Source organism: Anopheles moucheti, chromosome 3 (genome assembly GCF_943734755.1).
Source record: "Anopheles moucheti chromosome 3, idAnoMoucSN_F20_07, whole genome shotgun sequence".
In the NCBI taxonomy this organism is placed as follows: domain Eukaryota; kingdom Metazoa; phylum Arthropoda; class Insecta; order Diptera; family Culicidae; genus Anopheles; species Anopheles moucheti.
In genome coordinates, this window is record NC_069141.1 from 65,650,223 (window position 1) to 65,678,191 (window position 27,969).

At 46.0% G+C, this 27,969-nt stretch overlaps 7 protein-coding genes across 7 annotated transcripts; 4 read left to right on the forward strand and 3 right to left on the reverse strand.

The window, feature by feature from the left end:
- Positions 1-1,149: 1,149 nt before the first annotated feature.
- On the forward strand, positions 1,150-2,142 carry LOC128304235 (uncharacterized). Its single transcript, XM_053041395.1, has 2 exons — positions 1,150-1,214; positions 1,283-2,142. Exons 1-2 carry the CDS (start codon positions 1,200-1,202, stop codon positions 1,616-1,618), a joined length of 351 nt encoding a protein of 116 aa, XP_052897355.1. The 5' UTR covers positions 1,150-1,199; the 3' UTR covers positions 1,619-2,142.
- A 601-nt stretch (positions 2,143-2,743) lies between these two features.
- LOC128305088 (putative protein TPRXL) lies at positions 2,744-3,312 on the reverse strand. Its single transcript, XM_053042381.1, has 2 exons — positions 3,174-3,312; positions 2,744-3,111 (listed from the first exon to the last, which is right to left on the reverse strand). Exons 1-2 carry the CDS (start codon positions 3,310-3,312, stop codon positions 2,744-2,746), a joined length of 507 nt encoding a protein of 168 aa, XP_052898341.1.
- A 7,051-nt stretch (positions 3,313-10,363) lies between these two features.
- Positions 10,364-15,226, forward strand: LOC128303737 (toll-like receptor 6). The gene is made up of 5 exons (XM_053040793.1): positions 10,364-10,816; positions 12,907-13,036; positions 13,117-14,582; positions 14,659-14,786; positions 14,848-15,226. The coding sequence occupies exons 1-5, from the start codon at positions 10,379-10,381 to the stop codon at positions 15,035-15,037; spliced, it is 2,352 nt and encodes a 783-aa protein (XP_052896753.1). The 5' UTR covers positions 10,364-10,378; the 3' UTR covers positions 15,038-15,226.
- Positions 15,227-16,903: 1,677 nt separating this feature from the next.
- On the forward strand, positions 16,904-17,479 carry LOC128304766 (uncharacterized). The gene is made up of 2 exons (XM_053041995.1): positions 16,904-16,912; positions 17,130-17,479. Exons 1-2 carry the CDS (start codon positions 16,904-16,906, stop codon positions 17,469-17,471), a joined length of 351 nt encoding a protein of 116 aa, XP_052897955.1. The 3' UTR covers positions 17,472-17,479.
- Positions 17,480-18,705: 1,226 nt separating this feature from the next.
- On the reverse strand, positions 18,706-19,281 carry LOC128304890 (uncharacterized). The gene is made up of 2 exons (XM_053042133.1): positions 19,273-19,281; positions 18,706-19,055 (listed from the first exon to the last, which is right to left on the reverse strand). The coding sequence occupies exons 1-2, from the start codon at positions 19,279-19,281 to the stop codon at positions 18,714-18,716; spliced, it is 351 nt and encodes a 116-aa protein (XP_052898093.1). The 3' UTR covers positions 18,706-18,713.
- Positions 19,282-22,542: 3,261 nt separating this feature from the next.
- LOC128302922 (keratin-associated protein 19-2-like) lies at positions 22,543-23,036 on the forward strand. Its single transcript, XM_053039772.1, has 2 exons — positions 22,543-22,551; positions 22,626-23,036. The coding sequence occupies exons 1-2, from the start codon at positions 22,543-22,545 to the stop codon at positions 23,034-23,036; spliced, it is 420 nt and encodes a 139-aa protein (XP_052895732.1).
- A 1,985-nt stretch (positions 23,037-25,021) lies between these two features.
- LOC128304121 (uncharacterized) lies at positions 25,022-26,419 on the reverse strand. Its single transcript, XM_053041261.1, has 2 exons — positions 26,232-26,419; positions 25,022-25,893 (listed from the first exon to the last, which is right to left on the reverse strand). The coding sequence occupies exons 1-2, from the start codon at positions 26,238-26,240 to the stop codon at positions 25,120-25,122; spliced, it is 783 nt and encodes a 260-aa protein (XP_052897221.1). The 5' UTR covers positions 26,241-26,419; the 3' UTR covers positions 25,022-25,119.
- Between the last annotated feature and the right edge of the window lie 1,550 nt (positions 26,420-27,969).

The window sequence follows — 27,969 nt, forward strand, 5'->3', positions numbered from 1 at the left end:
CTTTATTCTTTGCTGATAGCTTAGACAGTAACTTGTCTAAGTAAGCCTAAGTTTGAAGTTCAAAGAAAAGCTTTGAATATCGATCGAGTCTAAATTTTCTATATCGGAAGCCTTTGAAGGTCGTGGAAATCAAAAAAGCTTTTAAAGTAAAATATTAAAAGGAAGCCGATACATGATCGTTGATGAAATTATTAAATAAATTAATTAAATTAAATAAATAAATAAATTAAATACCTAAAGTACATATTGAAATGATTTCTTACTATCACTACTCTAAGTTCTTCACTGGTATAAAAAAATTATAAAGGTGTTCCTAACCACAGGCACAAAAATTCATAAAAGCTCATTCATTATGCAACTCACCCAAACGACATACAACCAACAACCAATACTACCGATATGCCCATATGTGAGGAGGAAAAATCTTGTAGACTTTGTAAAAAAAAAACAAACCCAACACAACGTTGTTGATAATACGGCAAAAGCCGTCAGGATGAGATAAAATAAATAAAAAATAGAACTCAGTATCCAAACACAGCCTGCAGTTCCGTGTGCGAGAAAATCGCAATTGTGCACTGTTTAGCGGTTTGCATACAACTTAGGCGCTTATAAACATCGAAAACATCGAACAGTTGTAATTCTACAGGGTTGATTGCGTGAAGCATGATAATTTGGAAATTTGAATTATTAAAAAGAAATTAATGCATACGATGGTTGAAATTACAATCTTTCAACGTCAAAAAAGCGCAAGAGTGAACAAAATAATTAAATTAAAAATTAAAATTTTTATTACACTTTTACTAATGTTAGTAATGTAATGTTAATGGAAAGTATTTTTAAAACTAGCTTCTCTATTTATAGTAGCTCTCTCTCTCTAAAAAATTGTAGTATGATCGGGCAACAAAACTAAATAACAAACGTTTGACACCTTTGCTATAAAGGGTGATTCGTTTAGAATTCGTTTTTTCAAACGTTCGGAGTAACACTTCCACCGGAAGACAATTAATGCACAGCAAACAATAGTGTATTGTGTTGTTGCTTTTTTAATTTACCGTATACCGATCACACCACCTTGTACTTGTAAAAGAATAATATTCAACCTCGATCTGAATAAATTGTAGTAACGGAAAAGTGCATCAGTTGAAATTGGGACTTTCAAGCGCTTGGAAGAGGTGCCGCCGGGAAGTTAACGTTGCAACATGCCTCACGGAATTGTAAGATGAAACGCAAAAACGTTAGGCAACATTTGTAACTGGTTGCTGTTATTTTTGTTTTTTTGCAGTATCGTCTTTTCATATTGATTTATCTGCTAACCGTCGCGTGCGAAGTCACCCGTCAGCAGCCACTTGAGCAACCGGACGTAACGCAGCCCGACACGGATAAGGAACCAATACCGTCGATCTATAACACACCACCACAACCGCCGGTGAAGATCTTACGCGAAACCAGCCCCATCACGGAAAGGGAAAGCATGAAGGTGTCCGACGAATTGCAGCAGTCAGCGTCGTACACCTACAGCTACTACCGGCCGGTGTATTATCCTGGCGTATACTATTCGTACTATCCAAGGTATCGGTGGTATAGTCCCTACTATTACTCCAACTGGTGGTATTACTGATGAGATGGATGCTTGAAGGTCATTTACAAATGAAGCAATGATATTCATAACAGAGCATAGAATATGAACGGAAACGGACCACAACGCACATTCAAATTGCGTCATTAGGAACAAGATTGCACATTAGGACAACACAAAAAACAAGATGGGAAAGAATCGTAACAGAACAAATCAAGTGCTGTGTCAATTTAAGTCAATAATAGGCGATAGAGTAGAAGAACCTAGAAACAACCCTGAAAAACAATTGGTTTATTTTTTGCGCGTGTAATTAAACAATCAAACCCCAAACGTTCTGGAATTAGTCTCGTAAATACGAAATTAGTTTGAGAAGGTTTGAAAGTAGTTTGAGCCGATGGAGGCTTTTGATTGTAAACGAAAACCAAAAAAAAAACAAAAAGACATCCATGCGCATTGTCAACTAGTTGACGAACGTTTGAAAATAGGAAACAAACACGTGCCGAAGGGCAATGGAGCGTAGCGTAGATTTTTTTAGGTGTGTTACTAATAAAGAGGCACTGATGCAATTTTTCGGTGTTAATTTCCTGCACAAACTCTGCGAAGTGCGAACGTAACCTTCACCTCGAGGAGACACCCCTGTCCGCCTCGGTCTGCTACGGTTGACTTCAGGAATGGGCCGTTATTTAACCAAACCCGGTTCTGAAGCTTTCTGAAGGTTAAGCCTTAGACGTAGGCGTATAATACGGCAGAGTACCATTGGAAGGATTCGGAAAGAGTGAATCGAACGCAACTGCGCTTTATAGTATAATGGAAACCGGTTTATTCTGATGAGCAAAGTATCACAATATGGTCGATGAACGCTTATAAATACGTGCTGTAGGTACCCCAAATAGTAAGCTTTAACACAAAATATAAAGGAAAAAAAACACACATATCCCTTCCTGCGAATACATTTAGTTTGGTTTAGGCTTTTGGATGCATGCCTGATCCTGCTCTCACGGAGAAACAAATCTCTCTATCCCTTCCTGCTATCTCCTCTCCAGAATTTTGCACACTGTACGCCAAAATGATACTCAGCCTCAACAACGCTACGTCCCGAACGAGTACTAGAAGCATTTAGGCGCCTTCGCCATCACCGCTACGCTAATAGACCTGAAATTTTGAAACTCAGTTTTCAGGCAGTGGATCATCAACATCGTCAAGCGAGAGGCTCGTCTTGGATGGTGCGGACGTGGACGAGTCTGTAGCGCCGGACGACGATTGGGAACTCACCGGCGTTAGCGAACCGGACACCTTCAGGCTGCCGCTGTAGGACGTCGACTTCACCTCGTCCGAGGATGCATGGCTGCTGGAGTACGACTTGTACGTCGGGTAGGACGGGTGGGATGAGTAGGATTTGGAGGATGAGCTGTCCCAGCCGGAGTTGTGCGAGTTACCGGCGTGTTTGGCCAGGAAGAGCAGCTTACCGCCCCCGATGCCGAGGGCAATACCCTTCACCACCAGCGCACCAATGCCCGCCAGACCGGTAAAGATCACTGCAGAATAGAGAGAAGTGATTGTAAAATAGAGCCAGATGTGGATGCGTTGCCATCCCTACCAGTCTTTGGATCAATATGGAAGGCAGATTCTGCCGTTTCCAGATCGTTGGTGTCACTGTCATCTTCCAGCTGTTCACTCCACACCAGCCCGATAATCAGGATCAGAAGCAAGGTGCTGCTGCTACCGAATAGTTTCATCTTTGTGTTTTCCTTTGTAATGTCCTTCGCTAGCACTTCAACAAACAACCCCGAATGCACACGAATGCAGCGTTAAACACCTGTATTCACCACGCTAAACACTCAAGCGATTATGTCCACTGCGACTACTGAGTACGCTTGCCTAAACAAACCGAAAACCTGACACGAATGAAGCAGAAGATCACCACCGTACACAAATCACCGTGCCGTGCTGTTGCGACCGACTGACCCGAGCTTGGACATCAATGTAGCTTTTTATACGACGCCACGCAGCATCATCTTATCGCCGATGGTTCGTGCACCGCCCGATGGTTCGAGGATCCTTCAAATAGCGGCACCGTGAAGCGCACGGCGCCCAATTTCGGCACGGATCCAATAGGTTTGCCAATGGTGGGGACTAATCGACGATTTGCCGGTGCCCGAATCGAACAGGCGTGCATTAGGCGTTCGCGGACTATGTTTTCGGTCGGTCGCAAATCGATCGTCCACAACTAGGGCGAATTCGAACAACAAGGAACTGCCGGCGTGAAGGCTATTTGATTGTTTTAGATGCGTGTTTATGCGGTTGGCTGGAATACTTCAATGCTAATTCAGTTTGGGAAAACTACTAGGTGGCTCGATTTCAAAACGTCACCTACTACGATTGCAAACTGGAACGGTTCGGTAGGAGCGCTGCGTATCGCAATGACCTGAAAACGATCGTTCACACACTGGGTGGATCGATCGAACGCGTCCTCGACCAGAAGACCCATTAGCGTTATGTTGATAAGACGGATGAAACATAAGAAGCTTTGGTCGAAAGTGTTGCTCGACCTTGGAAGTCGGGGCGCGTCAGCGCATTGCCCTTTTGGAAGCATAAGCAGCACGTGGTTCATCACGTTCATTTGCCAAATTCTCCTCGTCAACCTCCCAATGCACTGTATACATTCTGATCGAGAGGGTAGCATTGGGCAATGGCAGATGAAGGACCTGCCTTTGTAACAATCGGTAACTATTGCTTAGAAGGATACTTAACCTGAATCAGCCGAAAAGCACGTCCCGCAAGTGTGTGGTGCAAGAAGCATCCCGAAGCGTGCGCTTTGCCCTGGTGCGATCCGTTAATTGGCAGTCTCATCGCACCCATAGCGATTTGCATTGGAGAGCACTCATGCTGTTTGTTGGTTTGGCTCGCCGCCAATGATGGACCATTACCAAACTGCACAACGTACGCTCCGTGCGCACGGTCGGTGGCTTCAAGATCGCTCGCTGCACCGCGCCACCGATCGAAGGTTCCTGATAAATCGGAACTTACGTACGTAAAATTATTGACCTGAGACCTCTCCGGGAGGGGTTTCTCTTTTTTTGTTGTTGTAAAGCATTGTTAACATTATGATGTTGTCGTGTGTGACTGGCAGCTGCGGGCAATAGGTGAGGTCGCATGGTGGTGAAATGGAAATCTATCAAATTAACTCACCCCACGAATCGCGATGCACATCTTCTTGGCGTATGGGGCAAAGTTTTCGTTCCGATGATCGCACCGCACTGACGCCACTCCGTTGACACCGTCGCCACACAAGATAAACGAAGTAGGTTGACCGAGGAGGGTCAGTCAAAAAACTAGTTTTTTCTTTTCGTAAAACTCTGAGGCTTTTTGCATATTTTCGATCCGTATTTCGACGGATCTAATGCAATCGAAACGTGTCAACTGGAGTTGGTTGAACTCGGGTCGTTTGTGCGAACGACGTTATTATTTGAACCTCATAGAAAACATCTCGAAGCAAATAATAAACCGCTAGCGATTGGGTGAAGGTTAGATGAGGACGTGCGCTATGGAGAGGGTGTGTATTCTTCAATCAAAAAGGGTAATCCACTAGATCTTTCCTCCTGTCAGAGCCGCGCTTGGCAATGCGTACGGCGATAATCTGGTTCGAGCATAATTTATTCCATTTCGATTATGTAATCCGCGTGTGTCAATGCGTCCTTGAGCTTTCTTACCGCGAGCGACAGACCTTGAAAAGGCACGGTCGGGTGTGATGTGCCGGTGGGTGATAAAACTGGCCTGCTTTAGGGTTTTTCGGCGGCGGGTTGCATCGAATGTGACATTGTCGAAAACATCCTCATTTGCATATCGAAAGCACCGTGTTTTGGTGCACGGTGAAGATGCAACGATCAAGATGTGATATGTGATATGGGGAAATGCTAAAGCGAGTTGGAACAACAACTAAAACAAACCCGAATATTAAGCGAAGTGATCGAGCGCAAAATTGGTCGAAGCAAAACGGTTTAAAAATAAATATATGTGCGAGAATAGCTTTACCGAGTAAAACTTTATAGCAAGAGTCCTTCACATTCACCCAATAGAAAGAAACCATAAACCGGATGCCATTAGATGAGGAGCAGAAGGGGATCGTCTTTCAACTACACAACAACCATTTTTTTTTTGGGGGAAATTTATTCAAACTAAAGCACCATTTCTAACCGAAGCGCTGCGAGTCGGTCAAGCGCTATGAAGGAAAGGACATCGAGATTTGAAAGCGGATCTTCCGGTTGGGCCGGCAGGCAACGTGGAGGTCAGAAAGCGATTGAATATCAATGCCGTGGTGAACGACTTAAACTACGGAGAAGTGTTTAGAGTTTTCTTTAAGCGTTTAAATTTCATTAATTTAGCTCGATTTAAGTATCGGGACGCTCAATACACAGCAGAGCGGGTAGCCTTGAAAAAACAGTGTGCAAACAAATGCCTGCTAATGCATACAGACAATTACGCACGATCAACATCAACCGCTACTCGCGCGGACCCATCCAGCAAAGGCAGTCATTGAGCAAAGGCAAAAGGGTGCAGCCAGTGTGCGGAAAGGTCTAAGTAAATTTTCAACGAATGGTAACAAAAACAAAACCGCAATGCAACAGGTACGGCGAGTAGCACAATTCGATCGCCATCGACAAGTGATCTTCATTCATTCGTACGAAGCGATGTTCACACACGCTCAACAGGGGGTGAATCCGAACAGGGGTAAAAAACACCCCGATCACACTATTAGCGCAAAACATTTCACACTTTCGACGCAGGTCGGTTTATTCAACCTTTGGGCTTTCGGTTGCGAATTGTGAACGGTGTATTATGCAACGCTTTGATAAAGCGCCCATTTCCGTGGCTAAAGTTGCATCGAGTTTTGGGTGACTCAACTGTGATGTGTCTTCCTTCACAATTTATGGGCCAACAATTTTCCCAAAGCTCAGCAAAATAAAAAGGAAAAGTTTCTTCATGCTGGTAAAGATGTGAAAGCCATAAACGCCACAAGACGAAAAATTCCTTGCTGGAATACGAATATCGTGGCTTAGTTTCGCTCACTCCTCAGCCACTGAAGGAAAGGCTCTAACTAAGCCCGATTCCAGTTTGCTGTGTGAATCCCCACGATCGATCAAATCGATGTCCCCAATCGCATGATTTAGTAAGAGTGCTAACGTTTAGCGCCCTGGAGCAAATATCATATTGACGTCACGCATGGCGAGGTTCGTCGCTTAATGCCAATCTTTCGTTTTTTGCGCGCGCAAGAATATTTTTCGTTAGCACCACATTAATGCCCACCAGAAACAATGTCGCAACCGTAACTGTGCTAACAAGCGTTCGAGTGCTTGTCCACCCCGTACTAACGGCGCGCTGGCCTGGGAAAACAAAAACCAGCCCCCCAGCGGGGTGGTGGGGAGTGCTCAAGTCTCCCGCTTGAGTGCAAGAATGCACCGATGCATTGAAGTGCGCGATCGTCGCACGTTTGTTCGTAGTGGTGTACATTCAACACTGGTTTCGTGCGATACACATTCATCAGCTGTTAGCTGGTGCTTTCTCGCTCACTCCGTTGCATCGTCTCTTTCGCTTCATTGTACTACTAAATCTAGTCGGCTGTCCACTAAGGTGAGTTTTCTGTCTACGTTACCGTCTGTTGCCGATTTGTTGCTGTTTTCTTTCCCATTCTACGATCGTTTACTTTCGGACCCGTTCACTCTCGTGCCGCTTACTAACATTTAAAAGTTTCCTGTCACTTACGCTCAAGTTACCAGCGTTTCGCGCTGGCCAGTAGTCCCAATAAACTGTCAAGGTCGTCACCATGTTACCTATCACACGAGTGGTGTTGAAGTAAAAAGAGAGAGATAAAGAGAGAGTCGGTACGAATGTGAAGAAACGAGACACACAACACGCACGAAACACTCACACAGTCCAAGTGAGCATGGCGCACATGGTTCAGTGTTGCGCTTTTTCGCGGTTCACCATCAGTTCTTCGCGGATCGACCGTTTGCGTGGTCGTTCTTGCTGTGCAAGTTTGTGAAACGTTTGATCGTGAGTTTGGGTTAAAGCTGAGACCACGTAAATCATGTGCACCCGCGATATGTGCTCGGTAAGTGTAATAATTCTCCGGACATTAGTGAGCTCAAGACATCTGATGGGAAATCGTTCATAAACTGAATCGTTTTTCTTTCGTTTTTTTCTTCGTTCCACCCTAACATCAGATGATGGTTGCCGTGGTAGATGGACTGGTCAACGCAACCCAGTCGTCGGTCGAGTTCACCGAGGTCAACGGCAGCTTGATCGGGTTGCCCTACCAGTCCGAACCTTCCGACGGACTCAACCCAGACGCAATCGTGGACGGTTCCTTCGATCTGCTGGTGAAAAAGTTTTGTAAGTGTTCCACCCAGCTCCGGTTGCTGTTCAGATTTTCTAGCTCGGAAAGATTTACTTTATTGTCCCTCTTTTCGCCCTCACGGCAGTTCGTGACGCTGGTGTTCTTCATCTATCTGGTGCAGATCGTTAGGTTCCTAACGCTCCCGCTGCGCGATCGGCTCGAGCAGCGCGAGGAAGCGCAACGCCTCAAGCGCATCTGCATGATCATCGTCAAGGCCATCTTGTCCGGGAGCCCAGGCTGCTGAGTTGCGTGCATGTGTAGCAAATTTGCGTTACAGACGCGGCCAGATCGACAGATCCACACAATTTCGTGGCTTCTTACGCTCGTTGCGGGCCACATTTAAAGTGTGATTGTTTCGTGCTTTCCCAACACAGTGTGAGTGTGGTGCTTCCTTATGACATCCAATATGTATGCGTGTATGTGTTTAACAGAGAGAGGAAGGGAGAGAGAGAGAGGGATGGAAAAGAGAGTGTTTCATGATGCAATTTCCACACACCACGGGGTTGTATCGTTGCTGACCGGCGTGCGTACGTGCAACGTTTGCTGGAATTTCGTGTCGTGAAGCTTAAGAAATGTCTCCATACTCCTTCACCAACCCCCCCACATGGGGGCAAAGTGTTTTTGTTTTTCTTTTAGTTTTGGACTGTTCCATAAGCATAACACGTAAATTAATTCGAAAGTGACACTCTTGATAGGCCGTTGTTTTCGATGATGTGTTGCTGGCCATGGGTTTTGTTTTGTTTAAAGCTGCCCTTGCTGTGATTACGACAACACAAACGTACGCTTTAGTTTAACCGTGAAACATGTTGGCTTTAACGTGGCCGAAAAAGTGAAACAAGCATGGGTAGAAATTCAAACAAGCATTAGACATTAAGCTTCCATGTACGTGACACCAGCCAGCTGCTGGGTGTTTAATTAGAGAAAGATAGCGAAATTGTGACTGGAAAGAATATGTTAGTCGTACTCATTAGCTATAAGGTTTATCAACAGCTCGAGACTGATGAAGTAAAAATTGCCTGCCAATGCGTGGAATACACCGAAACCGAACCGAGCGGTTTGAAGTCGCTTAAAAAAAAAATAACGACGAACCAGTAGCAATGTAGCCGACTCGAATGTTACTCCATTTCATAACGAAACGAGAGTGAAACGATATCGTAAAACGCATTACGAAAGCAGAGTGTATGGCCAACATGTTAGTAAGAACTAGCCCCCCGAAGTCCGTTGAAATGGACGTTAGACATTCACAGCTGCAATGTGGCTGAATTACTTACCGTGCGCTGCAGATCTCGTATATTGCTACCTCTAGGATCCGGATCAGGGAGAAGAACGAGATCGCCCCGATCGAACCGGTTCCCATTTGGGGGCTATGGCAGCGATGACATTGAAAACCGATCATCCTTGTCCGTTGGTACGGTGGAGCAACACTTGTGAACGTTGTGAAAACGAGGGAAATGGAAGAATGCAAACCATAAGGGACAGAAGAGCAGGCGAATGCAACGACCAGGAAGATATTAATCACGTCAGGAAGTGCAATAAACGACTGGAACCGGGTATGAACCGGAGTATGGTAGTGTAATAACACTTGGAAGTAATAAAGATTGTACGATATAAACGCGTAGCGTAAGCAATAACCTGCCTCTTCATCTCCTTGTACACCATCTTTGGATTGATCTGATTGAGAAAAAATATTAAAAATGCAAAGAAAGTTAACTCTATACATCTTGTGTCTAATCGATTGTGTGCTATAAATGTTTGCTTTCTTTAGTATCAGATTTATAATTGGTTTATTGGTGTTCAATAGCAAAACGAAAGCCACCAGCGGCTTCAGTGGGTAATTGCTATTCTAAAATAATCAGCAATCCCCGCCTATCGTATTTTATCACCTCCACATGGCATCGAAGCAGCTGACAAAGACTGTAAACAAATCCCTCAACAGGCAAGCAAACAAGCACGGCAACGCTTCTTTCACTGTCTTGCGGGCGGTGCTATGACGCTCAATCGAAGGTAAGATTGTTGTACGCGTTATCAGTAGATTATCGCAGAACCTTACAAATGTGCCCGATAGTTACTGATTCAAAAACGGAACTCTACAACAGCAGACACTAAATAAAATAGACTCACCGAACGGTCGCAAACATGACGAGCTTCGGACCTATTTTTTGTCTCGGACACTTATCAGCTTGCTGGACGGTACCTACGATAATGGCCATCATTTATCAGATAATTCATTCGATTTGCTACGCACCGTGCTGGCCACCGGGTCCACGCCAATCACGCCCGATAAGGGGCTGCTGCTGCTGCTGTACTACCGGACGTCGATAGCCGATACGCGCCACCGGTTATCGGTCCGCTCGGTCCTCAGTGGCTTACCAACGGTTCGTCCGGCAGGTTGGTAACGCGTCGATCGAATGGAAATATCCGTGCCCTACCAGAACCTTACCGTGCTCGTGATTCTGCTGCTAGTGCTGCACACCCAACACCGAACGGGTCGTGCCGTGACGGTGGTGACGGCCACCGACGCAACCGTAGACCCAACCGACTGCGATCTGCTCGGTTGTGGTGGCAGTTACGCGTGTTACGGTAATGGTTGGCCCAACTATTTGCCCCACAGACCGGGCGAGCGGTACAACATCCCGCTGAGTGCGTTCCACGTCGGGTCGAGTCTGCAGCAGGGCCAGCCCGAATGTCTGCTGGGAAATGCGAACAACTACCTGCCCTGGGTGACGGCGGAGGGACGGCTTACCGTGCGCCAGGGCCGGCACGCACTCGACCTGTCCAACCTACGGCTCAACGATCGCGGTCTTACGAGTTTGGTGCAGGGTGTCAGTGCACTGGTTCCACTTGAAGTTAGTATTGGGTGAAAGAATTCCATGACGCGACCGATGACTGGCTTATGTCAGCAAACGGTTGTGCGCTGGCACGTGTTTTATGTGTATAAAACTAATATGATTAGTAGTGTGTGTGGTGGTACAAGTGGGTGGATGGATCGGTTTGTCGTCAATCATCAACGAATGTTTTGATTTGGTGCTGTCTGTGCTGGATTCTGGAACTTTATCGAGCACTCCTTCGCAGCTAGACTACCACACCACAATCAGTGCTTTCGAGCTATCGAACGGAAAATGATAACGGCAAAGTGTTTCTTGTTGCCTCCTGTTTTTTTTATCTCGGTGTTAACAAGCACGGTGGAAAGGAAAAGCGCAATTAACCGGCAGAAGAAAAGGAAGAACAAACAAAAAAAAAACACAACACAACGATAGCAGTGACGGAAAAAGAAGCGTTCGATAAATGGTGGTGATTTCGATTTCGGTAACCTTGGCAACGGGTGGCCCATTAACGGTGATCTTCTGTGAAGTGGGTGGAGGAAGTGTAATAGAATAACGCGGGATAGAGATTAGTATCGATCGATAGGAAATGGTGTTGTTTGAGGCATTTCATTGAGTAGATAGTGCAGGTGTTTGGAAGAAGAAAATCAGTGAAAAAAGAGCGATTTTTCTGTGGCTTTTGCGATGGCAAGTAAAAATAAAATCGCACGAATATATCATTCTTAATGCGAGCATAATCATAAAAACCGCTTTCGATTAATAATGATACTAAGAAGAAAGTTTCCATCGCTTAACAAGCTCTTAATTGCATTATGGCAGAAGAATGTGATGAGTGTTATAAAAATGTTCGTTGCCGGATGTGTGAAAATCTAAACCACTAGCACGCTAGCGTCAATGGCAGACATTCCACCGACATTATCCACTTATGATGTGTGAAACAAATAAGCTACTTCAAACTAGTGATGTGCACGAAGATTATGAATGAATGAATGAATGAATCAAAATCTCCATGAAGGGTATTTATAATTCCTTTGCGATTTAACTCATTCACAGAGAATTTAAACATTTAAAGCAATTAGGATTGAACTCTTCTCACCGACTTTCAACTCATGACTTAAATGCAAGGTTAACTCCTGTTTGAGTTAACTCTATATTTCACTCTTCTCGGCGACCTTTAACTCATGATTTGAATCACTAACTCTTGTGTGAGTTAAATCAGGATTTAATATAATAACCCACTTACACCGATTGAATGTTTCGGCTCATTCACTCACACGTGTGTTAAAGAACCCACAATTGGTTAAAATCGGTTTTAGTGGTTTATTGTGTAAAATTATTAGTTAACTCACTCGAGAGTTAAATCATGATTTAAATCGTGAGTTGTCGTGAAGAGTTCAAATCCGAACTAACTCATTTCGCTTACTTCAAATTGTTGCAACATTTATGAGTAAGTTAAAGAGTTAAATCGTTATTCTAACTCTTTAACTCGGATTTAAATCCTAAAGGAATAAAATAATAAGGAATAATATTAAATAAAGAATAATATTAAATTAAAGGAATTAAATTTCCCATCTCTACTTTCAAACTACCATTGTCCGACGCGCGAAGAAAGTCAATAATGGCGCGGTAAAGAATTAACCCTGTAGACTACAAAATCACCCCGGAAGATACCATCATACGTAGTAATAATCCAACATCCTTACGCGTGACTTGAACTATTTTTTGCCCGTCTCACCGTACCGAGCTGGAACCACCGCGCTCTGTGCTACGGTTATCGATAATCCAGGCGAATTAGCGTTATCTTGATGAGGGATCATTGTGACAGACTTTCGTGCACCGTCGAATGCTTGTACGTCGTGTGGCTATCGATCGGAACAGATCCTACCATCACCGTACGTAATCTGGTCAACCAAACAATCCATCAAACCGTTAAGTAAAGAAGCCTCTACACGGCCTCGTTTGTGACTAATTCGTGAGAAAGGAACAGTGTGAACGTGATATATTGCGCACAACAACAAACAATGATTAGTCGCGATGATTAGTCTCCACGGTGTGCGCCATAGTAAGGCAGTGAAATGCGTCAAAATAATTAGCATTTTTCCAAAATTCCACAGGAAGTACAACATCTAACGATGGCATACAATGAGCTCACTCTCGTCCCATCGCCAACGCTGAAAATGTTCCCAAACGTACGGCTTCTCTCACTGAGCGGCAATTACTTTACCGAGTTTAACGAAGAATTGGGTAAGTGTGTCGTGCGATGATCACGTTAGAAGTGCTGGATACCTCCAACTTTTTTACCTTCTGTTTGTCTATTATTACAGCTGCTCACAACAGGCTGCCGCTTCTGTCCAAACTTCGGGTGCTCGATATGCGAAACTGTAGCTTGCGAACGCTTCCGGTAGATTTTTTCAAAAGCATAAACCTGCAATACCTTTTCCTTTCCCACAACTACATTACAACGCTACCGGCGGAGATCTTCTACCCGTTGCGCAATTTGCTGCATCTAGACCTGTCCAACATGGACACACGCCGAATCGGTGAGGAGCGGATCGAGAATCCGTTCATGAAGCTGATCGCTGGGGCGGATCTTCATCAAGACATCTTTTTCCCACTCATAAGTCTAGTGTTTCTCGATCTGTCCAACACCCGGCTCGAGTATCAAGCGTTCATCGCGCTGCGATCGATCCAGCGCCGAGTGAAGTACGTCAGCTACTGCAACATCGGTCTGCCCGCGATCGTCGACTATCTGTTTCTTGCGAAATCGATCGAAATGCTTGACATCTCGTACAACGTTGGCGTAGCGCAATCGCTGCATTCCGCCAGCTTTACACTGCTCGCGAATAGCCTGGAGGTGTTGTACTTCAAAGACTCGATGGTGCAACAGCTCAACTGGTTGGCGCCGCTCCAGAAGCTGCGTGTGTTGAATCTGCGCGGCAACATACTTCGCATGCTGCATCGGGAAAGTTTCGAAAATTTAAGTAACCTGGAGCAGCTGGATCTAAGCTATAACTACATATCCGCCTGGAACCAGCAGATCCTTACCGCGACGGATGCGCTGCAGAGTGTTAACCTGCGCAACAACAGCATCGTCATTCTGACTACCGATATGTTGTACGATTTCTCACGCTTGACAGCGATGGGGCTGGGCGGAAATACGATCCAGTGTTCGTGCAACTACGTAAAGTTCTTGCGCAACATCGTCCACAACAGGACGGACGTACCGGGTGCGTACACCATTTCTGCGGAACCACTTATCGTGGGCAAGCACGGTATTGCTCCCAACCCAGCGTCTACCAAGCTGTCGCTTCAGCACGTCCAGCTGTTCGATTACGACGAGTCGGAGTATTTGTGCATGAACTTTACCAGCAATCAGAAGCTTGATCCGCTGGAGCTCCAAGACTGCATGATATCAGATGATGAACTGATCAATGCGGATCTGCCGGAAGTGCAGGAAACGGAACAGGAGCATGCGAAGAACCATACGCTGGTGTACATACTCGTGAGCGTGGCGATCAGTTTCCTGATCGTGTGTGCCGTAGGGCTGTTCTATTACTGGTTCCATATTAAGTACTTCTTCAAGATCATCAAAAACTCGGCTGTACTTAGCTTCTTTAACGACGATAAGCTGTATCTGGACAAGAGCGGACTGCTGAAGGAGGCCGACTTTCACTACGATGTGTTCGTGAGCTACAGCAATGCGGATCGGACCTGGGTGTTGGATCAGTTGCTACCCAACATGGAAGGTGTTAGTCAGATAAATTTATGCTTGCACGAACGTGATTTCGAGGTACGTAGCCACAGGAGACAGTTTTGAAAGCGGCGCAAGTTTAATGGTGCCCTTTTCATTCCGTATTCAATTTCAGGTTGGATACGGAATTCTGGAGAACATTATTTCGTGCATGGATCGGTCACGCTGTCTTATGCTGATAGTGTCCGAAAGCTTCCTGCTCAGTCACTGGTGTCAGTTTGAAATGCATTTAGCTCAGCATCGGTAAGACGGGTGCAGTTACGTCTGGTTAGATTACACTATTTAATCTTTTCGCATCTTTTAGGTTGCTTGAAACTCGTAGAGATGAACTTATTTTAGTTCTGCTGGAGGATCTTCCTAAGCGCAAGTGCCCGAAAACGCTCAGTTATCTGCTGAAAACAAAAACCTACATCAAATGGCCTACGAAGTCGGTGGACGAACAGTTGCTGTTTTGGAAGCGATTGCATAAGGCATTGTTGGCGGCAAAACGATAGCATACCGTCAGGCGCTGCCCGATGAATTCACCACTGTTCTATTCACCATGGCTGAGTTCACCGCAGCATATGTCAGACATGTCGAAGCGATTATCGTACATAAATCGTTAAATATAATGCACACACTACTCGTGACTGACATGTTTTGGTCTGTAATAGGTATTACATATTTTGTAATAATACCGCTTACGCTCATTTTTGAAGGAATATTTCCTTTAGTTAAATAAATAGTGTACCTAGTGTATATTTGTATAAATCTTATTTAATTATGTTTTAAATTCATAACTTTGGGTATTAAGAGTATTAAAAAAACAAGGATTTGTTTAAATTAACCAACACAAACCATAAGACGCTACGATTATTCTATCCATGTTCAACAGGAGAATATTATCGCATTGTTTGAAGCAAAGATAATGCTCCATTTAATTGGACATCATAGCAACCCCTGGAGTAAACAACAAAACGCACGACGAGAAGCAACGGATCAAATGATTCAAACGACTTTAACGCAAAAACAAACGACGAACCTTGCTAGCACGATGCTCTCAAGAAGGCTGCTCGCGAGAGACGCTAACCGGCACCAGAAAGCTGTGCTCAGTTGAAATATGCAGATTTATGAAGCCGGTTCCGTACACGCCACCTGGGCTGGGAAGACTCGGTTTGTTTTGATCGAGTTTTGCGTGCCGCTTCGGGTGGGAGCTTTTGTCGCTTCGATATGAATCATCGACAATCAACCACAAACAGCTGATACGGAGTAGTTGTCCATTTTGGCAGTGAATTGCATAACGAATCGATATCACAACTCTCTACTCCTACGCACTACTTAAAGCGGGCTATCTTGCTCGAGCAGACTGACCCGTTTGGAAGACAAATTTTCGAAACATTTCGAAATAACATTTCTCTTCGGACAAAAAAACATTCAACCATAAAACGTACTCATGTGTTTGATTTTATTCAATCTGCGCATGGATCATTTAATGCTTCCATTTCTATCGCTCGTTCTTGCAATTGCAAACATTCCGGCTGTTTCTTGCGAGTCGTTGAACCTCCCTTAACCGAGAGGCGTTTATTTGTGAAGCAACCGACCTCATCAACTCCTTGTTCTGGACGTTCCATGAGCATTTTGCTCACTCATGCAATGACAGAGACGGGTCATGCTGGAGACCCACAAAGTCGGTCACTTTGATCACGTGATGGCGATGGAAGGAAGGTCCCTCATTTTATCCCTCAAATTGCTATCACAAATCCTGTTGGCCAGTATTGGTTTTTGCTAATTTGCGGTGATTTATGGACGGTATTACTAAGCGTTAGTTCCTGAATGATTTCGATCATGTTGCCCATACGCACATTCATTCTTTGCAATCTAACATCCGAATAGATTCCTCTTCCTGGTTTCCTCGTGTGAATCTTCACACTGGCCCCATTCTTCACCCTTCCATTCGCCATCGGACCCTCCCCTGTTGGCATTCATTTATCTTCGACACATAATTTCCTCCATTTCCCTTGCTTCCCTGCTCCGTCTCCCGAGTCCACGAGAACGATCAATTTCAGGTCTTTCTTCAATGGCCCCACCCGCAGGCGAAGAGTCGGTAAACATCCATCGTCTACCGCATCGGAACACATACACTCGCGCGCGCCTTGGAAAACCAGAAAGACGAGCCGTATTTAGCGCCGAACGGATTTGGGGATTTTTGGCGATTACTTTTCGGTTGTTTTGTTTGCAGTATAAATAGTACGACGAACGGGTCGGTTAGACACAGTTAAAGTACGACGCTCGTCAAAGATACAATTCGCGCAGTGTTCCCTTCGCTGGATACATCCCATTAAGACAAGTGACAAAGTTCCATCAAAAAGAATCCATCAGCCATGTTCAAGGTGTGTAACGCTGGGTGGTGCAGTGTAAACAGCAACGACAAATGTTTGTGTTTGGCTTCCCAATCGATTCGATCAAGTCATCACTACGCCTGATTTGTGTGTAAACGGGATACAAATGTGAAATATCGATGCGTAGCCAATGTTGTGACGATTATTGGACTGTGCACAAACAACGTCCACGTGGAGATTAATCCGACGTTCTCTTGATCATTCACAGCTAGTTGCTGTATTGAGCTGCCTCGTGGCGATCAGTTGGGCTATGCCGGCCGTGGAGCTCTCGCAACCGAACGTTGCTCCAGAGGCTCAGAACAGTCCCGCCGTGCTGGTCGTTCAGGCTGAGGACGATTCTGCGGAACTGTCCGTGGCTGAGACGGCCCACCACGGATACGGCGGCTATGGTGGATACGGAGGCTACGGCGGTGGCTTCGGCGGCTATCCGTACGGAGGCTATGGCGGAGGATTCGGAGGTTATGGAGGCGGCTTCGGAGGATTCGGAGGTGGATACGGACACGGCGGATTCGGTGGATACGGACATGGCCATCATCACCATCACGGATAAGGAATGCTTCCGACTACCTCATCGCGCTAGATGTAGTAACGACACCGACTCAATTCAACCCATCTGTCCCGCCACACTGTGATCAGCATCCATCCAAGGAGTACATGCATTTATTATTCGTTTAACTTAACCCGCCAGCGACCCTCGCCGTGACGGCGCCATGACCATCGATTGCCCGACATGTTATTTATTAACTGGATACCGTTCTGTATTACGAATAAACATTCACAATTTAAGCATAACGATGTGATTATTTCTTATTCTTTGCATTGTTTTATACACGCCTGGCAGCATTCGAATTTATCCTCATGACACTCATCGATGTATTACTGTTTTCGTATGACTGAAGAGATGGCCTCGACACATTATTGATCGTTTTTAAAGTTTTATATTGTGTTCGTGGTTTTACGTTTTAACCTTGGGACATTCTCAAAGGGTCATTCGTTGAGGATCATAATATTTCAAAGTAGCAAACGCTTGGTCTTTGTAGCGTGCTGTGGCAATTCCGCGTAGCAAGGTCAACAACAGTTCTAAATAATACATTGTTCTTGGTAGAACTTGTTTAGAACTTATGTGTACTTTCATTTGTCAATGCCATAGTCAAATAAAATGACTCTTTCCAAATGCTCAAAGGTCGCTAAACAATACTACATATTTATCATTTACTACAAGCACTTGGCCTGTTCCAGGAGTGTTCCAAACCGCTCACGGCCGAGCGCCATCGTCTACCAATTCATTATCTCGGCCTTTCTTACAGACCCATTAACGCCATCACTCTATCTCATCTTGAACCTACCACGCCTCCTTTGTCCACGTGGACGACCTAAAACGACTTCACGGACTGTGTTGTCCGGTGTCATCGGTGTCTATCAATCGCAACTAAGAGGGTTTCGTAAGTTTTGGATAAAGTCCATGCTCAGAAGCATAAATTCTTTAAATTCTATTTATGAATTTCAGTTTTGTTTAAAATTGCTTTGAAAAATAAAAATAACACTGTTGACAAATATGCTTAAATGAATGTTTATTCGTAATACAGAACGGTATCCAGTTAATAAATAACATGTCGGGCAATCGATGGTCATGGCGCCGTCACGGCGAGGGTCGCTGGCGGGTTAAGTTAAACGAATAATAAATGCATGTACTCCTTGGATGGATGCTGATCACAGTGTGGCGGGACAGATGGGTTGAATTGAGTCGGTGTCGTTACTACATCTAGCGCGATGAGGTAGTCGGAAGCATTCCTTATCCGTGATGGTGATGATGGCCATGTCCGTATCCACCGAATCCGCCGTGTCCGTATCCACCTCCGAATCCTCCGAAGCCGCCTCCATAACCTCCGAATCCTCCGCCATAGCCTCCGTACGGATAGCCGCCGAAGCCACCGCCGTAGCCTCCGTATCCACCATAGCCGCCGTATCCGTGGTGGGCCGTCTCAGCCACGGACAGTTCCGCAGAATCGTCCTCAGCCTGAACGACCAGCACGGCGGGACTGTTCTGAGCCTCTGGAGCAACGTTCGGTTGCGAGAGCTCCACGGCCGGCATAGCCCAACTGATCGCCACGAGGCAGCTCAATACAGCAACTAGCTGTGAATGATCAAGAGAACGTCGGATTAATCTCCACGTGGACGTTGTTTGTGCACAGTCCAATAATCGTCACAACATTGGCTACGCATCGATATTTCACATTTGTATCCCGTTTACACACAAATCAGGCGTAGTGATGACTTGATCGAATCGATTGGGAAGCCAAACACAAACATTTGTCGTTGCTGTTTACACTGCACCACCCAGCGTTACACACCTTGAACATGGCTGATGGATTCTTTTTGATGGAACTTTGTCACTTGTCTTAATGGGATGTATCCAGCGAAGGGAACACTGCGCGAATTGTATCTTTGACGAGCGTCGTACTTTAACTGTGTCTAACCGACCCGTTCGTCGTACTATTTATACTGCAAACAAAACAACCGAAAAGTAATCGCCAAAAATCCCCAAATCCGTTCGGCGCTAAATACGGCTCGTCTTTCTGGTTTTCCAAGGCGCGCGCGAGTGTATGTGTTCCGATGCGGTAGACGATGGATGTTTACCGACTCTTCGCCTGCGGGTGGGGCCATTGAAGAAAGACCTGAAATTGATCGTTCTCGTGGACTCGGGAGACGGAGCAGGGAAGCAAGGGAAATGGAGGAAATTATGTGTCGAAGATAAATGAATGCCAACAGGGGAGGGTCCGATGGCGAATGGAAGGGTGAAGAATGGGGCCAGTGTGAAGATTCACACGAGGAAACCAGGAAGAGGAGTCTATTCGGATGTTAGATTGCAAAGAATGAATGTGCGTATTGGCAACATGATCGAAATCATTCAGGAACTAACGCTTAGTAATACCGTCCATAAATCACCGCAAATTAGCAAAAACCAATACTGGCCAACAGGATTTGTGATAGCAATTTGAGGGATAAGATGAGGGACCTTCCTTCCATCGCCATCACGTGATCAAAGTGACCGACTTTGTGGGTCTCCAGCATGACCCGTCTCTGTCATTGCATGAGTGAGCAAAATGCTCATCGAACGTCCAGAACAAGAAGTTGATGAGGTCGGTTGCTTCACAATTAAACGCCTCTCGGTTAAGGGAGGTTCAACGACTCGCAAGAAACAGCCGGAATGTTTGCAATTGCAAGAACGCGCGGTAGAATGGAAGCATTAAATGATCCATGCGCAGATTGAATAAAATCAAACACATGAGTACGTTTTATGGTTGAATGTTTTTTGTCCGAAGAGAAATGTTATTTCGAAATGTTTCGAAAATTTGTCTTCCAAACGGGTCAGTCTGCTCGAGCAAGATAGTCCCCTTTAAGTAGTGCGTAGGAGTAGAGAGTTGTGATATCGATTCGTTATGCAATTCATTGCCAAAATGGATAACTACTCCGTATCAGCTGTTTGTGGTTGATTGTCGATGATTCATACCGAAGCGACAAAAGCTCCCACCCGAAGCGGCACGCAAAACTCGATCAAAACAAACCGAGTCTTCCCAGCCCAGGTGGCGTGTACGGAACCGGCTTCATAAATCTGCATATTTCAACTGAGCACCGCTTTCTGGTGCCGGTTAGCGTCTCTCGCGAGCAGCTTTCTTGAGAGCATCGTGCTAGCAAGGTTCGTCGTTTGTTTTTGCGTTGAAGTCGTTTGAATCATTTGATCCGTTGCTTCTCGTCGTGCGTTTTGTTGTTTACTCCAGGGGTTGCTATGATGTGCAATAAAATGTATTCTCCCACGGAGCATATGCTACTACGATTCAAACGATTGTCATGTTGCCGAACCGGCCTGAACCGGAAGAGATATAAAAAAAAACCCAACTGAGCTTATTTTTGGCTTTGTTGCGCTGATCGCCACTGACCGTAAAGATCCGGCACGATTGATTTGTTTGCACTTTGAATTGACGATTCACACACACGATCCTGTTTATTCTACTAGGGTTTTCCCCAAGCCTAACGAGACATGGAATCAAGTGGGCTCACTACAGATACCAGCATCACAACCCATATTCTCCTCCAGAAGGTAGAGATGGTTTTGCGATAAAAAAAACTATTCAATTGCGCAATATGTGAAACAAATGGGAGCCTAATGAAGATTCAAAGGGTTAGGTTGTGTACATTCAAATTCTTTAGGGACAGTTAAAGACACGACCGACTGACTCGTACGACTGTTTGTGTGTAGGTATTTTCACTGTTTTTTTTTATTTTGCAATGGTTCTCCCGTACTTGGGGTACGTTCTTAATGACCCATAGTACCACATCGAAGAACCACATACATTCGGTGGCATGCGGAATGCCTTATTCGATCGCTTACATCGCGGATGTGGCTGATCGTCCCACAAAAGAACGTTTGATAATGATCTTTTTTCCCCAAACCGATCTTCAACCGGACAGAAGGTCGCAAAAGGGGAAGGCGAAATAATGAGGTAGAATTTAAGCTAAAGCTATTGAAAAACAAACTCTACACAAAGAAGCCACATCTTACCGTTTCTCAAGTAGGGACGCAGCAGATCGCAATGATTTCGATGTCGTGTGGAGATTTCATATCAATCTCGCGCGTTTGTGGAGTATTTAATTCTGACATGTATTTTGTTTTTATGTCGTTTCCATACCTCCTTCGCAGCCTCACTTTAACATGTTATCGGACCCATCTAGACAATACGTTGGCACAGTTTAACGTTTGCAAAAGCTACCGCCGGAACAGCACGCTGGATGATGTAGGGCCTAGCATTCTAGGACGCGGTTCTGCTACCGTGACGAATGGGACTTTCGGTAGCTACCCCGTGCGAGGCAGACAAATTCAACGTTAGAAGCGGCATGTTGCTTTTTTTTGGCCACGTTTTTTGATGAGTTCTTTTTAATTTGTTTTCCGTGAGTTCCTCGTTCCTCTATGGTGGTGATGGAATTATCTTTCTTAGTTCGACTTCCCGAGTGTTTAGCAGATGCGTACGAGCAACCTGTCATTAGGATTAATACATGGTTCATCAATCGAAGTTGATTGCAAAATAATAATAATGCTCATATTATTATGAGCAGGATCACCAAACAAAATTAGACATCGTTTGATTTATAGAGCTAAAATTAAATTTGAAACCCATCCATTTCGGTTTTGGTCTATAAATAAACACGATAACGATAGTATGTTCACGAAACGGCTCTCGTTTTGCATGATTTAGCAAACTTTCGGGACAACTGTTCCCGCAAAAGATCACCCGGTTTGGGTGGATACGATCGCTAACCTCGACCAACCGTGTCTAAATTGATCAAAAGAAGATGATTTTCCAATCACGGCCCAAGAGTCTTGCGGATTTATTGTTATTCTACGGAACAAGCGAAAGGTAGGACTGGATGGGCGTGTGGCGGTTCGTTTCTTCATTATTCATTTTATACTTAACCCTTACGCTTTTCAATCAAATACGTACTTCTGGTTGCTCTGGAGTGGAGTACCATCATGGACGGGAAGGAAGCGAGGCTATATAAACGCGTCGGAGGTCAGAAGGATCGCGATTAGTTGGGTTCGGAACGTTCGAGCTGTTGATCCGAAAATGAAGAAGGTAAATTAAATATGCTTCTGTAGCTGACATCGGCTCACCTAGAACCTTTTCTGTCGCAATCGGCTCTCTTGCAGAATCTTTTACTGTTGTGTTGCTGTGCCGTGTGGACCATCACAAAGGCTGCCCCAATGCCGGAAGAACGTTCCAACACGGTGCAATCAATAGTGCCGCTACAAAGCAGTCCTGTGGTTGTCCTAGAATCCGATAAAACCGACGCCGAAAGCAGTGATCTGGATGTGGCAGAAGCGGCCCACTATGGCTACGGTGGGTTTGGTCACGGTGGCGGGTTTGGAGGTGGATTCGGCCACGGTGGTGGTTTCGGCGGTGGATTTGGATTCCGCCATTTCGGAGGGTTCGGTGGCGGTGGCTTCGGACATCACGGGTTCGGCGGAGGATTCCCTGGCTATGGGTTCGGTGGCGGCGGTGGAGGTTTCATCGTTGGCGGAGGTTTCATCAAGGGTGGCGGATTCTACGGCAAGAAATGATCGACAGAGTGGCAAAATAAAGTTTAATTAGAAGTAAACGGTTTGCGTACGCCGTTTCGTTTCCCGCGATGGACGAAGCAGCTAGGAAAACCGGTCTGCCATCTTTAAGCACCGTTTTTCACCGGTTGTTAATATCAACCTGCGTCCAGCAGCGTTTTGTTCACCCTGACCTCCTACGATGCTACGTACGCTGGGAGGTCTCCTTTCGGCGTGTAGAAGACGCTTTATTCGACTCATCCTCACGGTTGGCCCTTCAAAATTGCCTTCCCTTTCGTGCCTTAGCATTCTTATTTCCACCCATTCCAGCAATGATGATGACAGAAACTTCGTGCCGCGCCAACTTTATAGCGATGAAAAATGGTTGATTTTTAGCACAGTTCACAATCGTTGACGGTGTAAATTTTTCTCGCCTTTGATCAACTTTGCGCCGTGGGATGCGTCGCTTTGGGGCAGGCGAAGGCGAGCGAGCGAATATAATCAGATGCAAATTAACTGTTTTTACAACGGGCATGGGGCACAAACATAAGCGAATGTAACTCGCCAAGCGGTAACGAAGTCGTCACACTAAAGTACTGATTAGTTGCATACTTAAGCAACTTCGACCGGAGGAAGATGTTTCCACGTTCGCATAAAACATTGTACTTTAATGGTGCCGATCTATCTGACACGTTGGTACCAGTAGTATATTAGTAAACGACACATAAAATTTGTCATTCAGAAAAAAAACATAAAAAAAGAATAATTAGTAACTCCCACATATCTCCGATGTTTTTAGTACATCGGTACCGGTAAATACACAATTAGTTATCTCGACTTACAGTTCGTCTTGAAACTACTAATCAGTGTGATAAATAGTCCAAAACTGTCCCCAAACACCATATTATATCGATCGTATATCATTATGATCGATCGTGGAAATGGTAATTGCATACTTTTAGGCGTTAAACTCAACCAAAATGAAACTACCAAGTTGATGTCGAGAAGCAGGAATTATTTAGATATTCAATTAATTTGCTATCATCTTCAAGTAAACGATTCCAGTTTCATGTATTCCTGCCTGACAATGCTATTCTTTCGCTTATATTAACTCGTAGCGGCTGAAAGATCGTCGTATGAAAGATCGATGCCACTAAAACTGCAGGCACAAGGGGTGTTGTTATTTGTCTTGTGCGTTTCAAGATGCTTCTAAACAAACGTATCTAAAACAATCAATGTTCAATAGCCGTGACTCATTTACATGCACTTACAACCCAACCAACGCCCCTGTCAGACACGATACGAGCACAATGTTTGCAGCGCATAAAAGAAAAAACCTTCCTGAGGCTCCCGTGCAATTCATTCGCTCCTCAAGATACAGATCAAACAATTGTGCGCCTGTCGTACGGTGCATCAACGACGCCATACCCAAAACCCTGCGCCAGCCAAGCCTTTGCCGGTTGCATTCAATTACGCTTCTTAACATTTCAATTCCACATTGGTCGACCGAAACATCATCACAACCCATCATCACGGACGGAGGGCCCCAGCAGCAACCGAAGCTCACTCCAGCTTCTTCAACCTCCCGGAGGGAGCGCGAATGCTCAATTTGTCAGCGGACTCCGATCATTATCGTGGCATTCATTAAAAAAGGCAAAAATAATAGCATAATGCTATCGGTTCGGACGATCGAGACTGGTGCCACCGTCGCCATCGCCCTTGCTGTTGTGCCAGATTCAGCTTTTCGGTCCCCACCGTGACGGATCGTAGCGTGGACCAACAGCCACGGTACCTGCTGCACTGTACTAATCGGGTTCGGTGTATCTTGGGTGTGGAGTGGATGTTCCAGCTGGACGCCGTGTAACTGATCCTGCGGTGCATTAACATTTTCACACGATCCACCGATAGGCGGTACGTGAGCGGCCAGATCTGCCCTGCGTACCTAACGAGAACGCTTCTCATCGAGATCAGGGAATGGATCGGTTGGTTTATGTACAAAAAAAAGCGATTGTATTGCTGTTTATTTCAAGATATCAACAAGAACTGTGTCGTAACAGTGTGAGGGGGCAGTTGAGGGGTTGCTAATTTTCGGGTACGCTGCAAGCGCCTACCAGCCGCTGGAACCGCTCCATCCGCTTCCTCCGGTCGACCAGCCGCTTCCACCGCCGTAGCCTCCCGACGACCAGCCCTTGCTGCCACCGCTCGATGGCCAGCCCTTGCTCAGCCCTCCCGACGACCATCCGCCCGATCCTCCCAGGCTGCGGCCCGTGCTCCAGCCACCACCGCTGCCGCCGCCGTATCCACCACCCAGTCCACTGCCGCCCGACGACCATCCGTGGCTACCACCGCCGTATCCGCCGCTTCCACCCGACGACCATCCCTGGCTGCCGCCGTATCCACCGCTACCGACCGACGACCAACCCTTGCTGACGCCACCCGACGGCCATCCACCGAGGCTGCTTCCGCCCGAGCTCCAGCCGCCCGAGTGGCCACCTCCGAGGCTGCCGCCTCCGTAGCCACCTCCATAGCCGCCACCGAACGAGGACCCACCGCTGGACCATCCCTTGCTGCTGCTTGGCCAGCCCTGCGAGTAACCGCCGCCGCCTCCATACGATCCACCACCGCTGGACCAACCCTTGCCATATCCGCCACCGCCTCCGCTGGACCAGCCTCCTCCACCGAGGCTACGGCCACCGCCGCTCCAGCCGCCGCCTCCATGACCGCCGCCGCCGCCGCCCGACGTGATGATGATCACCTTCTTACCACCACCGCCGCCGCTGCTCCAGCCACCGCCGCCGCCACCACCCCATCCCGTTTCAGCCGTCTCCAGGTCGCCGGAGCAAAGGACCACCGCGACCAGGCAGCTCAGAACGATCGTTTTCTACAATAATACACAGAAACGAACGCGAAAGCATTGATTAGACGACAGCAGATTACACAACCGGATTGCACAAAGACCCTTTCAAATAGATCACTCTAGTTAAGCCAGACGGCTCCGCATGATTGAGCAATCAAAATTAAATTAGTAACGATCGGAGCAGCTGCTCAAATAAATGCTACTCAGAAAATCAAGAAATAAGCTCTAAAGATTTGCGTTGTACTAAAAACTCAATTTTGTGTACTAAAACGGAAATTTCCCCTCAAAATTTGGGCACAACACAAACACGCTCAGTTTGTCTCAAAGTCTTTTAGAATTTCTCGCGGCACACTCAAACGCACCTTCAACATTCTCCTTCTGGGCACTGGATTCACTAGCAAGGGCACTAGATGACGCTACGCACTACTAAACGCTATGCCGCGGATGCTGCTACTCGGATGAACTACCCAAGTACACTATGCGTCTAGTTGCGGCCGGTGCCGGCTTTTATAGTCAAAATTATGATTGAACCCGTCACAGACTACCACCACCTGCTGCTGCCCGTGCTGCAGATGGAGTCGGCCACGCCACCCCACTCTGCGCGCGAGTTGCAACAAAGAGCTTCCTTCCAAGATCCGCGAGATCAGGGCGAACTACTGCGTTCACTTTTTAGTACTCACACACCACGCGAACGCGTCCCGTGCTGAACCCGCCACCGACCCATCATCATCATCATCATCGGGTCGGGTGTGTATACACATTTGCCCTCTCTTTAACGCCATCGCAGCAACAGGTAGCAGCAGCAGTCGCAGCAGCATCTCCACACTCCAGTGTGGGAAGTACCGTCGAAACCAAGCGTGTTCGGATCCGGCAACGGGTGTTCCGTGCAAAATTCACTCACCGGCCAATGGATGACCCCGGGGAGAATCTTCACAACCCCACAGTTGAGCCGTTCTTCTTCGATGTTCGGTCAAAGCTCAAAGGAACGGTGTGCTTCCTTGTTGATAAAGAGCAATTGAAGATCGAAGCAGCATCACAAGCACAAGCAAAACATAATTATTAATCCATAAGATGAAAAAAAAAATATTGCCCAGTCTCGACAGAAGAGTCTGCTCACTGCCGACGATCCTGACGAGTTCCGTAAGCGATTGATGATGACTTCGCTATTACGGCGCTGCCATTGATTCCGCATCCGATCACTCCCATTTGCTTGCTTCGTCGATCGTTATGGTTTATTTACGAAGTTAATTAGGCAGCGCGCAATGCGTTGGTCGTAGTGCACGGGACAACCATCTGTTTCTGCCACTTTCTGCTTTGCCACCACCACCAGCACATCTGTAAATCGATTATCATCGATCGGGTGCAGGAAACGATCGCGTACTGAAACACGATCATCCTTTGTGCCGATTACGGGGCGGAACGGGAACGGAAAAGTGAATGTATTTGCATTAACCATCAATAAAAATAAACTGCACCAACGACACAGTGGAGGAAGGATGATCTTTGATTGATTTTTGGAGCTACAATTCTTCTTTTTGTGCGTTTTTGTCAGGATGTAAGGGTGAATGCTGATCGACACCCGTTAAATGAGTTCTATGTTCTACGATTATTTATTTTGTTATTTCTGTTGAGTGTGGTTTAGTCGGCTTGCGCCGATACGCCGATTAGATGGGCGAATAAGTGTGTAAGCAGTAATTTTCAATCACAATCCATCGTTCGGTGGCTTTAAATCAATTTTGCTGTCTGTTTTCAGAGACCATGCAGCTAATTGATCAAATTATACACTTCCACCGGGCCCGGACAAAAGTTGGACCACAGCTACATCGGACAGTTTGTGGCCGCATTAAAATATATGTACGCCCCGAAAATGGTTTCAGCAGATCGTGCCAATCGATCGGTGGTTCTCTTGCTCTCGGGCAATCCATCATCGATCGTGCGCCGGTGGTGGCACCGGACTGTAATTAAACACCTGATCGAAACCGAATAGTGGAGCTTGCGGTCTTGCACTGTTTGAAATCATATCTCAGTATTTGGGACAGGCTTATCGAGCGTCCAAAGTCACCAGCTACAGTAAACGGGACATTAATTTGTACCGCCATA